General features: G+C 45.4%; 1 protein-coding gene across 3 annotated transcripts in view; it reads left to right on the forward strand.

The window, feature by feature from the left end:
• Positions 1-14,570, forward strand: part of flncb (filamin C, gamma b (actin binding protein 280)) — a 61,566-nt gene that overhangs the window by 24,834 nt on the left and 22,162 nt on the right. For all 3 annotated transcript variants that reach the window (XM_078235702.1, XM_078235703.1, XM_078235704.1), the window contains 10 exons: positions 2,857-3,454; positions 3,833-4,006; positions 5,087-5,249; positions 6,362-6,522; positions 7,372-7,539; positions 7,800-7,923; positions 10,263-10,419; positions 10,910-11,099; positions 12,226-12,249; positions 12,970-13,217. In XM_078235702.1, coding sequence (XP_078091828.1) covers positions 2,857-3,454; positions 3,833-4,006; positions 5,087-5,249; positions 6,362-6,522; positions 7,372-7,539; positions 7,800-7,923; positions 10,263-10,419; positions 10,910-11,099; positions 12,226-12,249; positions 12,970-13,217 — 2,007 coding nt within the window. The remainder of the gene's footprint in view (positions 1-2,856; positions 3,455-3,832; positions 4,007-5,086; positions 5,250-6,361; positions 6,523-7,371; positions 7,540-7,799; positions 7,924-10,262; positions 10,420-10,909; positions 11,100-12,225; positions 12,250-12,969; positions 13,218-14,570) is intronic.

Genomic DNA, 14,570 nt, shown 5'->3' on the forward strand with positions numbered 1-14,570 from the left:
GGATCTGTGGCTCAATGGAAGCGCACTCGAGTTTAGAAGATCATGGATTCAAAATCTATTCCAGAGACTTGAGCACATAATCCAGTCCAACACTCCCAGTGCAATGATGAGGGAGTGTCTTGTTGTCGGAGAGTCAGTGCTGAATTATGTTAAACCGAGGCTTGCTTGTCCCCTCAGGTGGTCTAAAAAGATTTCATTACACCATTTTGGAGACATAGATGTGTATTTAAGCTCTGATTTCACCTGACCAATATTAATCTTTCAACCATCACCACTAAACTAGTATCTGGTCATTATTGCACAGCTGTTTGGTAGACCTTGCTGTGTGTAAATTGATTGTGTTTCATATAACAACTTCAAAAATACTTTGGCTGTAAAGCATTTTGAATGCAGAGGCTATGACAGCTTTCATCCTAGAGTCTTAAAAGAAGTGGTTACTGAGGTGCACTTTTTTAAGTACACAAATCACAATGTTGCTATGCAGGTGTAGCAAGTGGTTTGGAGGGCAACTAGAAATTATAGGCCGGTGAGCTTGACGTCCGTGGTAGGGAAGTTGTTGGAGAGGATTCTTAGACAGGATGTATGTGCATTTAGAACGGAACAATCCCATTAGTGACAGACAGCATGGTTTTGTAAGAGGGAGGTCGTGCCTTACAAATTTGGTGGAGTTTTTTGAGGAAGTGACAAAAACGGTTGATGAAGGAAGGGCCGTGGATGTCGTCTATATGGATTTCAGTAAGGCATTTGACAAAGTCCCACATGGCAGGTTGGTTAAGAAGGTTAAGGCTCATGGGATACAAGGAGAAGTGACTAGATGGGTGGAGAACTGTCTTGGCCATAGGAGACAGAGGGTAGTGGTCGAAGGGTCTTTTTCCGGCTGGAGGTCTGTGACCAGTGGTGTTCCGCAGGGCTCTGTACTGGGACCTCTGCTATTTGTGATATATATAAATGATTTGGAAGAAGGTGTAACTGGTGTAATCAGCAAGTTTGCGGATGACACGAAGATGGCTGGACTTGTGGATAGCGAAGAGCATTGTCGGGCAATACAGCAGGATATAGGCTGGAAAATTGGGCGGAGAGGTGGCAGATGGAGTTTAATCCAGATAAATGCGAAGTGATGCATTTTGGAAGAAATAATGTAGGGAGGAGTTATACAATAAATGGCAGAGTCATCAGGAGTATAGAAACAGAGGGACCTAGGTGTGCAAGTTCACAAATCCTTGAAGGTGGCAACACAGGTGGAGAAGGTGGTGAAGAAGGCATATGGTATGCTTGCCTTTATAGGACTGGGTATAGAGTATAAAAGCTGGAGTCTGATGATGCAGCTGTATAGAACGCTGGTTAGGCCACATTTGGAGTACTGCGTCCAGTTCTGGTCGCCGCACTACCAGAAGGACGTGGAGGTGTTGGAGAGAGTGCAGAGAAGGTTTACCAGGATGTTGCCTGGTATGGAGGGTCTTAACTATGAGGAGAGATTGGGTAAACTGGGGTTGTTCTCCCTGGAAAGATGGAGAATGAGGGGAGATCTAATAGAGGTGTACAAGATTATGAAGGGGATAGATAGGGTGAACAGTGGGAAGCTTTTTCCCAGATCAGAAGTGACGATCACAAGGGGTCACGGGCTCAAGGTGAGAGGGGCGAAGTATAACTCAGATATCAGAGGGATGTTTTTTACAGAGGGTGGTGGGGGCCTGGAATGCGCTGCCAAGTAGGGTGGTGGAGGCAGGCACGCTGACATCGTTTAAGACTTGCCTGGATAGTCACATGAGCAGCCTGGGAATGGAGGGATACAAACGATTGGTCCAGTTGGACCAAGGAGCGGCACAGGCTTGGAGGGCCGAAGGGCCTGTTTCCTGTGCTGTACTGTTCTTTGTTCTTCTTTGTTCTTTGGAGTATAAAAGTAGGGAAGTTATGCTGTTGTACAAGGTGTTGGTGAGACCATATCTACTGTGTACAGTTTTGGTCTCCCTATTTAAGAAAGGATATAATTGCATTAGAAGCAGTCCAAAGAAAGCTCACTCAGCTGATTCCTGGGAGAAGGGGTTATCTTTGGGCTTGCACCTATGGAGTGTAAAAGAATAAGAGATATTGAAACATGAGATCCTGAAGGGACATGGCAGGATGGATGCTGAGAGGATATTTCTCTTTGGGAGTCTAGAACCAGGGTACACAGTTTAAAAATTAGGGATCTCAGATTTAAGGCGAGGAGAACTTTTTTTTCTCCTGAGATCATTCCCCAGAGAGCAGTGGAGGCTGAGTCTTTGAATATATTCCAAGTCTTTTGATCAGTAAGAGTTATGGGGGACAGACAGGAAAGTAGAGTTAAGGCCACAATCTGATAAGCCTTCACCTTATTGAATGGCAGAGCAAGCTCGAGGGAGGCCGGCTGGCCTACTCCTAATTCTTCTGTTGTCGTGTTCTGGCATTATAGAAGTGTTTTCTCAAGAAGAGTGCTTCAGAAGTAACTGAAGGCTCTGACAGGAAGCCAGGGCTTTGGTGGTATTGACAACACCTGGTTCCAAGTATATAAACAGTGGGTAAACAAAGGCATTAATGAGGGGTCATTTTAGCCCACTCGGCTGGACAGCTGGTTAGTGTTGCAAAGTGATGTCAACAAGGTGGGTTCAATTCCCATACTGGCTGAGGTTATTCATGAAGGCCCACCTTCTCAACTCTGCCCCTTGCCTGAGGTATGGTGACCCTCTTAAATCGCTACCAGTCAGTTCTCCCCCTCAGAGGAGAGCAACCTTTGGTCATTTGGGACCATGGTGACTTTACTCGTACCTAATGATGAGATACTCACTCTTCATAGTGAGCTTTATATGAATTAAATGAGCAATTCTGGTTCTATTCCAGGTTCGGGCCTACGGTCCAGGCCTCAAAGGCGGCGTGGTCGGAAAAGCTGCTCCCTTTGCCATTGATACCAAGGGTGCTGGCACTGGTGGACTTGGTCTGACTGTGGAAGGTCCTTGTGAAGCTAAGATTGAATGTCAGGATAATGGTGATGGTTCCTGCTCCGTCTCATACCTTCCTACAGAACCGGGCGAATATACAGTCAATATCCTGTTTGCAGAGGCTCATATCCCAGGATCCCCTTTCAAAGCTGACATCAAACCACTCTTCGACCCCAGCAAGGTCACTGTCAGCGGTCCAGGGCTAGAACATGGTAAAGTCGGTGAGACGGCAACTTTCACTGTGGATTGTTCCAAGGCGGGGGAAGCTGAGCTGACCATCGAGATTATCTCCGAATCTGGTGTAAAGGCTGAGGTTCACATTCAGAACAACAGTGATGGAACCTTTGGGATCACCTACATTCCACCGTTCCCTGGCATGTACACCATCACTATAAAGTACGGTGGGCATGCGGTGCCCAAATTCCCAGCCCATGTCAGGGTCGACCCAGCCATCGACACTGCAGGGATGAAAGTCTTTGGACCAGGAGTTGAACCTCGAGGTAAGGAAACAATCTGTACTTGTACCTGACTACTGTTGTCTCTTTAGATCCTGCAGGAAGAGCTCATTTTGTGGGCATCTAAGGTCAGTTGTTGCCTCATGTTGATAATCACAGCATACGATCTGGAGTCGTGCATTAAAAGCAAGTCTGTAAAAATGTTGGCGAGTGTCTTATTGTCTAATTGGTGAGGCACGTTGGGTGTCTGGCCAGTCAGTAAGGAATGTCCCATCATTGTTTAAATAGTCGGTGAAAGGTAATGCATGTAGGGAATACTCAATGTCTTGGATTGATTTGAGGGAAACTCATTTAATGGCGTCAAGATCATTATTGTGGAAGGGAACTAAACAGTCTGATCCCGTCTCTCTGCTGATGTTCCAGGGGTACTCCGGGAGGTCACCACTGAGTTCACTGTGGACACTAGATCTCTTAACAAAACTGGTGGAAACCATATCAAGGTTCGTATTGCCAACCCATCTGGAGCAAAGACTGACAGTTACATCAAGGATAATGGTGATGGAACATACCGTGTGGAGTACACAGCCTATGAAGATGGTAAGTGACAATTCACTTTACAAGTTTCTTCGAGTATTTTTATTTGTTCTTGGGTTGTGAGCATTACTGGCAAGGTCAGCATTTATTGCAGCCACCATATTGATTCCCAGACAAGTGGGCATCCCATTCCCTGCTGATCTGGTGCTCATTCCATGGTGAGGTAACTCTGGCTGTTCCTGATCAGCACCAGCAGTCAGAGTATTTTAGAACTTGAGGGCAAAATTATGGTCAAAGTTATTAGACTTCTGGAAAGATTATTTGATCTCCAAGAGTGAACCCTTGGGCACCATACTGATTGTTTCTTGCCATTCAGAGTTTGCTCTTGAAGCCCACACACAACCTGTTGCTGCCCTCTCCTTCCTTCTGTGCCAAGTTGCTGAATTCCCTCTATCCTGTTCCCATCCAGGGAATAGAGTGGGGTTCTCCTTGACCTAAAAGCAGTCATAGAATCCCTATAGTGCAGATTAGAGGCCATTCCAACTCCAACAGAACATCCCACCCTGGCCCTATCCCTGTAACCATGTATTTACCCTGCTAATCCCCTAACCTACACATCAGCAATTTAGCGTGGCCAATCCATCTAACCTGCACATCTTTGGACTGTGGGAGGAAACCCATTCTGTCACTGGGGAAAACGTGCAAACGGTCTCCCAAGGCCAATATTGAACCCGGGTCCCTAACGTTGTGAGGCAGCAGTGCTAAGCACTACTACTGTGCTGCCCACTCATCATAGGACCTCAAAGAAATTAAGAGCAGAATCAATCCTGATAGCTGGCATGATCAGTTCCTCGAGGGCATTTCCCAGCTCTGCTGTCCATTCCTCCATCCTCCCAATGGAGTCTTGTCTTCTACTGGGGCAGCGAATGTGTTCTTTGTCATGGGGCAGGAAGAGAGGCCCCTCCATGGTAGGATCATCATGTACAACATTCAGAAACCAGGATGTAACAAACAAAGATGTCCATAGTTGGCTTCTAGGTGGTACCCGAGGTAGGCAGCTGCCTGCTGTTGGTCCATTATCGAGGCAACACTGATATGTGGATTGCTACAATGGATTACAATTCCATGTTCATTCTCTTTCAGGAATACATGTGATTGAAGTGCTGTATGATGATGTCCTACTCCCTAAGAGCCCGTTCAGAGTAGGAGTCACAGAAGGCTGCGATCCAACCCGTGTTCGGGCCTATGGGCCAGGCCTGGAGGGAGGCCTAGTGAACAAACCTAATCGATTCACAGTGGAGACCAGGTGAGGTGCAGCCTGAGCAGGTAAATAAAGAACCCAAACCATCGGGCAGTACAGAACAAAGATGCACTGGGGCACCCAGGTGCATTCGCTCATAGATTCCAGCCATCCAGTTAATCACCTGAGGGAGCTTTGTATCATATTTCCTGGTCTCCAAAAAGATTGTCTGTATCTTTAAGACCTGGTTGGCTGTAGAGATTTGCATTCTAATCCGTATTCTGTAACTTGATTTTGTGTCTGTGCTCTGTTTGAGTGCAGATTTCCACTCCATCTGACGAAGGAGCAACGCTCCGAAAGCTAATGGCATTTGCTACCAAATAAACCTGTTGGACTTTAACCTGGTGTTAAAACTCTTACTCCAAAAAGAGCCCAGGAAATCTCCCAATTATACATCCACTCTCTCCACAATCCAGCTCTAGACATTGCTATACAGTCTGGAATGCACTGCCTAGGAGGGTGCTAGATGCAAGTTGCCTCACATACTTTAGAAAGTACCTGGATGAGCACCTGGCACGTCATAAAATTGAAGGCTATGGGATTAGGTGGGAGTTCAGGTGTTTCTTGCAAGTTGGTGCAGACTTGATGGGCTGAAGGGCCTCTTCTGCACTGTATGACTCTTTTCCCCCAGCTCCATTGGCCATCCCAGGACTCCTAACCTGTAGTGATCCCACTAACCTGCAACCCCATTGGGGTCTAGCTCCTGTCTGAAAGATGAATCTCTTGTAGCTCTGTGCCATTTGGTGTTATCAGATCCAGAACTGTCGTCTATAGGATAGAGAAAGATTCTTGTGATCTCTTGCCTCAATTATGCTGGTGAATTCTGAGGTAGCCATGGTGTGTAGATGCCTGATGAAGGGACAGTGCTCAAAGTTTAAGGTTTGTGCTGCCAAATAAACCTGTTGGACTTTAACCTGGTGTTGAGAATTCTGAGGACCAGGGATTTCCCATGGAACCAGTTTGGAGGTGGAAAATGGGGCTGAACATGCCTGGACCACAAGTTAGGGTTTGGGTGACTCCTAACTGTAATCAATGACCAGTTGTCTGTCTGCTTGGAAAAGGATTGAGATTGTCACCTGTCCTAATCTGTACCCTGACCTCTCTATATCTTTGCTCAGGGGGGCAGGCACTGGAGGCCTTGGATTGGCCATTGAGGGCCCCTCCGAGGCAAAAATGTCCTGCAAGGACAACAAGGATGGCAGCTGCAGTGTTGAGTACATCCCCTTCACTCCTGGAGACTACGATGTCAACATCACATTTGGAGGGCACCCTATTCCAGGTGAGCTGACCTGCTTTGTACTAACTCTGCATTGAGAGTCTACAAGTCCCAGTTTCAAATGGAATCACTTTTACTGATGCATTGGAAACTCCGAGGCCATTCTGTATTTAATCCTGTCTACCATTCGTGTTTGTTTGCCTGTCTGCCCTCCTGTGCCATCTTAATGTAATTCTTTGCCTTTCTAAGACCCCATAAGAGATGGGAACAAGAGTAGGTTGAACAGCCCCTCGAGCCTGCCTTGTCATTCACTAATCATAGCCATAATTTTACCTCAACTTCACTTGCCTGCCGATTCCTCATTATAGCCCTTGATCCCCTTGGTGTCATCAAAAAATCTGTTGATTTTAGTCTCGAATATCCTCTGACTACATCCACAACCTTCAGAGTAAAGACATTTCTCTTCTCTTATCTCAGTCCAAAATGGCAGACCCCTTTTTTGTCCTAAAACTGTGACGACACCCCCCCACCCCCCCCCCCCAGTTTCAGATTCTCCAGCCACGGAAACCGCCTCCACATCCACCATGTCAAACCCTTTAAGAATTTTATGTTTTTTGATACGATCACCTTTCTTTCTTAACCCCAGAGAACAAGTCCATTCTATTCAATCTGTGCATGGGAAAGTTCTGTCATCCTAGGAACCAGGCTGGAGAATCCTCTCTTGGGTAAGGAGACCAAAACTGTACATTGTACTTCAGCTATGGTCTCACCAAAGCCCTATATAACTGCAGTTGCTGTTTGTATAAAGCAGCCACCAAGATCAGAGTGTCTTCCCTCAGGATAAATTGTGTTGGGAGCTCTGTTTTGTGTGTAGGATATGAGATATGATGTATATATTTTTTGTGTTAACAGGCAGTGCATTTCGTGTGCCGGTGAAAGAGTTGGTTGATCCGAGCAAAGTGAAGTGCACAGGCCCTGGGCTGGGTACTGGGGTACGGGCACATGTACCCCAGACTTTCACAGTCGATTGCAGCAAGGCTGGACAGGCACCTCTCAAGGTGCTGATCCTCGGGCCCACAGGTAAGGCTGGTTGTTCTGGACCACTTGGATCCATGTTGGGTTTTCTAGGAAACAGCAGCCTGAGCATTGTGACCTGTGGAGGGTGATGGGAGAAGAGTGGGGTGGGGGGAGGTGGTTGTGTGTGTTGTGACTTGTAGGGGAATTGCTGTATGAGAAGAGTTGGCTGCTATTGAGGGTAGGTGGACATGGTTTACTGCCAAACTGATGGAGGGGTGTTAAAAGTGGAAGGAGTAAACTGTGACTCTCTATGTCCGTTCCAGGTATATCGGAGCCAGCAAAGGTCATGGATAATGGAGATGGGACGCACACTGTTCACTACACGCCTGCCACGGATGGCCCCTTCACTGTCTCAGTCAAATATGCAGAGCAGGAAGTTCCTCGCAGGTGAACACTGGATATTGCATCATTTGAAAACCTCAAACCCAGCTGGAGTAGAATCATAGAATCCCTACAGTGCAGAAGGAGGCCACTTGGTCCATCAAGCCTGCACCAACAATAATCCCACCCAGGCCCTATCCCTGTAACCACATGTATTTACCCTGCTAATCCCCCTGACACTAGGGGACAAATTAGCATGGCCAATCAACCTAACCCACACATCTTTTGGACTGTGGGAGGAAACCGGAGCACCCGGAGGAAACCCACACAGACACAGGGAGAATGTGCAAACTCCTCAATCACCTGAGGCCGGAATTGAACCTGGGTCCCTGGCGCTATGAGACAACAGCGTTAACCACTGGGCACCAAATTTTAAGAAGACGTCAAAGTTCTGGGAAGGGTGCAGGAGAGATTTACTGGAATGGTAATATAAAAGCAAAGGACCATGAATGCTGAAATATAAAGTGCTAGAAATACTCAGCAGGTCTTGCAGCATTTGTGGAAAGAAACAGTTATTGTTTTAATTAGGTGACCTTTCATAATCTCAAAGGTTAACACTTGCACACCACAGATCTTGCCAGAGCTGCTGAGTATATCCAGCATTTTCAGTGAACTCTTCTGGTGATTTCCCATGTGAACCCAGTACTCGCTCTGCAAAGCCATGTGATGAGAAGCAGCATGTATGTTCTGATCTCTGTCTAATCAAGAGTTTCACATTTCAGGCTGATTCCTTTTCCATCAGAATTTTCACTGTGGATCTCCTCCCATTCTTCATATATTCCATTCTGTTCCTGGTGTTTATTTAGCTTTCCCTTAAATGCAACTATGCTTCTCACCACAGCTACTACCTGTGGTACCAAGTTCCACATTTTTACCACCGCAAATAAATTCCTCATGAATTCCCTACTGGATATATAAGTAATTTAACTTTTATTGATGGTGTTGTGGCACAGCCCTACCTCCTAGAAGCTTCAGGTGCTGGGAAGTAAGTTACTTGCTGCAGGATCCCTAGCCTTTGACCTGCTCTGGTAGCCACAGTATTTGTTTAACTAGTTCAGTTTCTAATTAATGGTAATCCCCAGGATGGTGGAGAGTGGAGGAATATCAAGAAGAGATGGTTGACTTCTCTTGTTGAAATGGCCATTGCCTGGCACTTGTGTGGCGTGAATGTTACTTGGCACCCCAAATCTGGATATTGTCCAGGTCTTGCAGCATTTGGACATTGGACTGCTTCAATATCTGAGGAGTTTTGAATGGTGCTGAACATTATGCAATAATCAGCAAACATCCCCACTTCTGACCTTGGGATGGAGGGCAAGTCATTGCGAAAGCAGCTCAAGATGGTTGGGCCTAGGACACTACCCTGAGAAACTCCAGTGATGTCCTGGAACTGAGATAATTGACCTCCAACAACCACAATCGTATTCCTTTGTGGCAGGAATGACTCCAACCAGCAGAGTTTTCCTTCTGATTCTCATTGAATCAGTTTTGCTAGCGTTCCTTTGATGCCACCCTGCCTTGATGCTAAGAGCAGTGACTCTTGCCTTGCTTCTGAATGAAGAGGATGCGATTACTGTTTTGTAATTTTGAAGACTGTTACCATGTCACCCTTCATTTCTTTCACTAGAGAAAAGATCCCCAACCTGTTCAATTTTTCCTAATGGGTATAACTTCTCAGTTCTGTTATCATTCTAGTAAATTGTTTTTACATCCTCTCTTGGTAACGAGGGTTCTATGTAAATTTGAATAACTTCTTTGCTTTTCAATTCTATTCCTCTTGAAGTGAATGCCAGTGTATTTTGATTTATTTTCAATGGGCTAATTAGCATGGATACTTTGATTTCTGAATCCATACCTCTGATACCACCCCTACTGCATTTGTACAATCATTTTATAAAGAATTTGTGACAACTTATTCTTCCTCCTAAAGTGTAACATCTCACTTATAACTAATGCCCTTTATACCCATGCCCAGGTCATTTTTAAAATGTCAAAAAGAGCAATGGTCCAAATTCCAACCCCTGTGATTACTCCATGTTTTTCTCTAATGAAAAGCAACCATTACCACTACCCTCTGCTTCACCTTGGCCATTGTCCCTTGACCAGTACTGTAGCCACAGCCACTGTCCCTTTTTAAACTCACGGCCTTCGACTTACTACCAGGTTCATTATGTGGTACTTTATTAAATGCTTTTTGAAAGTCCATCTACACCTCAATCATACTACCCCCATCAATCCTGTTAGTCATCAACGAACTGGATCAAATTAGTTATGCATGATGTGACTTTTTGTGCTATGCTTAAATGACATTTACTGTGCCAAATTGATTTTTGTTCATTTCTCAGTCCCTTCAAGATAAAGGTTCTGCCAACTCATGATGCCAGCAAGGTGAGAGCAAGTGGGCCTGGGCTCAATGCCTCTGGAGTGCCAGCCAGTCTCCCAGTCGAGTTTACCATCGATGCCAGGGACGCTGGAGAAGGACTGCTTACAGTGCAGATTATTGTAAGTCCAGCTCAAGTCTCCTGCTCTGTCTAGATCAAAACCTGCTCCTCCCCATCGCTCCACTGAGTGGCAGCTTGATCTAATATCCCCAGTGCTGATTTAAAAAAAAAAGTTGAGTTCCCATCAACCATTGAAGTTTAATCCAGAATGGTAACTGTATAAACAGGTGGGTCTTGTTGGCTTATTCCATATTCCAACAGTGTGACCTGAGATGGTAGAGGCAGTCTAAGAGTTTGCCCTATGATTGACCTGGTAACAGCCATTCATTCAGCTGGTGCCCCTAACCTGACAGAATATAATTTGATGCAAAATACAATCAATTAGATCATAGGATCTGGTTGTATGGAAAGTTAGATGTCTCTCTCATTGGCTGAGGCTCCTCCCAGAAGCTTGGTGAGTGGTGTGAGGGTGGACACATGGGTTTTATGTAAAGTTTTTAGATTTAACTAATCAGCACTTGGATATTCACAACATTGATTCATCCTTTCAGGATCCTGAGGGAAAACCAAAAAAGGCAAATATCCGCGATAATGGAGATGGGACGTACACTGTGTCCTACCTTCCAGATATGAGTGGACATTACACTATCACCATCAAGTATGGTGGAGATGAAATCCCCTACTCTCCATACCGAATCCATGCCATACCAACTGGAGATGCCAGCAAATGTCTGGTAACAGGTATGATCAGTGCTTACCTTCATCCAAACTGGGAGGGGGTGAAATAGATGTATTTTGCCCAGTAGGGGCTCCTTTCTGGGGTGCAGAGACTTGGATCTGGCAATCAGCTGCAGGAATCTGGTGAGGGAAATCTAGAAGAGTTCCAGGTGGGCTATTGGCTGAAGGTGCATTAGTTTGTCGCATTTCATTCCCGTCCCTCCCTTTATTCATTCGTGGGATGTAGGCGGTCACTGGCTTTTATTAGCATTTATTGCCCATCCCTAGTTGCCCTTGAAACTGGCTTGCTAGGCCATTTCAGAGGGCAGTTGAGAGTCAACCACATTGCTGTGGCTCTGGACTCCCATGTAGCCCAGACCGGGTAAGGACGACAGATTTCCTTCCCTAAAGGACATTAGTGATCCAGATGGGTTTTGTCGACCATTGACAATGGTCATCAGTAGATTCTTAATTGCAGATTTAAAAAAATTAAATTCAGATTCCACCATCTGCCGTGGCAGGATTTGAACCTGGGTGCCCAGAACATTAGCTGAGTTTCTGGATTAATAGACTAGCGAATAATACCACTAAGCCATCGCCTCCCCACTCCCTTCACCACTAGCTTGCTGACCCACATGGTTACCTTGCTAACAGAGTACAGCTGCTTTGGAACTGTTAACACTTGCAAAAATGAGAGTTGTTGCAATCTTGCTGCACAATCAAAGCTACTGCCAACCAACCAGTGACCCCTTAAGCTCTGGTCAACCTTTGACCCCTAAGTGGCTGGCTAACAGAGGGGCTATAATGATTGGTGGGGATCCCTGGGGAAATGCCACTTGTCACCTATCAATCCTGTCTCCCATTTCCTGACCACTTACAGAATCGGAGGAGGCCATGAAGTTGGAGACTTGATGGTTCAGTCCCAATCTGAGAGATATCTCTGCCTTTTCGTCACATGAGCCAGTACCAGAACCTCGTAGCGTGTAGGCATCAACCAGTGTCCCAGCAGTTCAAAAGCTGAGTGTTCTAGGAATCCAGGGATTTATTTTAACCTCTGCGTGTCTTAATTCTTGCTGACGTTGATTAATCTCCTCTTTGTATTTTGAGTTTATGGGTGACTGTTTCTAACCGGCTGCTCTCCCTCCCACAGTGTCCATCGGCGGCCATGGACTAGGTGAGTGACCGTCCACCAAACTTGCTCCTACCATCCACAGGTGTTCTGTCTCTAACCAGGGAAACCATTAGCTCCCCTGCACTACCCCCTTCCTCTCATACAGACCACATCCCAGGGGCCACTGGATAGTGATCAAGAGCAGTAATAAAAACATTAAATGTTGACAATGTTTAGATCGGGCAGCATCTGTGTAAAGAGAAACCAACTTGATGTTTTACATCAATGACTTTTCATCAGAACCGAGTTGAGAAGGTCATCAACCCGAAACATTAACTCTGTTTGCCTCTTGGCAAATGCTGCTTGACTTGCTGCATATTTTCAAGCATTTTGCTTTCTTTTCAGATTTCCAACATATGCAAGTATTTTGTTCTTGTGACAGGAACAATCATGGCTGATTTACCCTCTGACCCAGGGAATGGAGCTGGATCTCCAAGATATGTTACCTTATGACCCCTCTGCTGGCTCCATCCCACTGCCCTTTGACCTCTCTTGCTGCATCCCACTGTCCTATGATGAACATCTTTGTTGTATGTATGCTGTACTGGGAGACGGTACAGCTCCCCCTAGGGCTGTCTGTACCACTCTTGATCAAGTTGTTTTAAAGCTCATTGCCGACACTCTGTGGGTCCTAACTAGTGTGACACAACAACACGTCATCCAGTACGGTACTCGGGCTGAACCATACCACTCCTTTAGCTGTGATGTCTGATCCGTTTCCAGGGGCAGGACTTGGTCCAACCATCCAGATTGGCCAGGAAACAGTCATCACTGTGGATGCTAAGGCTGCTGGCAAAGGGAAGGTCACCTGCAAGGTTTCGACCCCCGATGGAGCTGAACTAGATGTTGATGTGGTCGAGAATAGAGATGGGACATTCGACATTTACTACACGGCACCAGAACCTGGCAAATATGTCATCACCATCCGCTTTGGTGGAGAGCTCATACCCAATAGCCCCTTTCATGTGGTGGTGAGTAATGCCAATTGAACAATACCATGACTCTGAAATTAAAACACAAATATTCAGCAGGTTATGGCAGCAATTGTGGAAAGAAACAGTCTCTCAGATCTGTGACCTTTCATCATAACTGGGGGGGGGAGGGGGGGGGGGAGTGCTGCTGCTGCTCTTTCGATTGGGCACTTTACAGCCTTCTGGACTCGACATTTGAGTTCACCAATTTTGGATTTAATCTGTGCTTCATTTTTTTGGTTCCTTTTCCTTTTTTTGCTATCTTATTTCAGTCAGCACCTGCACTCTGCATGGCCTTTGTTTCTTTGTTTCTTTTCGTGCTCCCTCTTTGGCCCTGTGAGACTAACTCTTCTGGTATTCATTCTCTCCTGTCTGCTACCCTGTCACGCCCCTTCCCTTTTTTGTCTTTGTGCCACCCACCCCTTGCTCAAAACCTCAATTACCTCTAACTTCTCCCAGATCTAATAAGAGGTCGCAGACTGGCAATGCTGACTCAGCTTATTTCCACAGTTACTGCCACAACTTGAGTATTTCCAGCATTTTGCTATTTTAGATTTCTACTGTTTTTTTGCTTAATGCCAGTACTCTGATCACCTCTTCATATTTCATATAATTAGCATATCATCGTGCCTTTAGCATTTTGTTAACATAAGAATATGATGGATGCATAATTATCTCTGGTACAATTTAAGGAGGTGCAGGAAGAGGGGTGTATACACAGCCTGAAGTTGAGTTGAGAAGACTTTTTTTAAAAAAAGAAAGCATACCAGTTCTTTTGACTGTTTATACTTTATCCAACTACATACAAAGGTTGGGCTAGACCTTTTTAAAACTACTTATTTCAGCTCGAGTATTGTGCTGAATTCTGGGCACCACACTTGGCCTCAGTGAGGAAAGAAGAGATACTTTAGTGGGATTAGAGACTTCAGTTATGTGGAGAGGCTAAAGATTCTGGGATTGTTTTCCTTTGCAGGGGAGATTTAGTGGGTGTTCAAATCATACTGGGTGACTGTGGGTCATATGAATAAGGAGAGACCGTTTCCAGTAGTAACCAAAGAACCAATTTCAAATAACTGGCAAAGCACCAGAAATGAAATGAAATGTTTTTGCATAGCAAGTTGTTATATTCTGGAATGCATTCCCTAAAAGGGTGGTGGAGGCGGATTCAATAATAACTTTCAAAAGGATAAATATTTGAAGCCAAAAAGTTGCAGGGCTGTGGAGAACAGGGGAGTGGGACCAACTGGATAAGTTTGACGTAAGTTTGAAAGAGCAGGCAGAGCCAAACTAAATGGTTTGTACTGTATCATTCTATAATTCCATAATTATCTTGTTATCTGATCCAAGGAAACC

This window comes from Mustelus asterias, chromosome 19 (assembly GCF_964213995.1).
Source record: "Mustelus asterias chromosome 19, sMusAst1.hap1.1, whole genome shotgun sequence".
Taxonomy (NCBI): domain Eukaryota; kingdom Metazoa; phylum Chordata; class Chondrichthyes; order Carcharhiniformes; family Triakidae; genus Mustelus; species Mustelus asterias.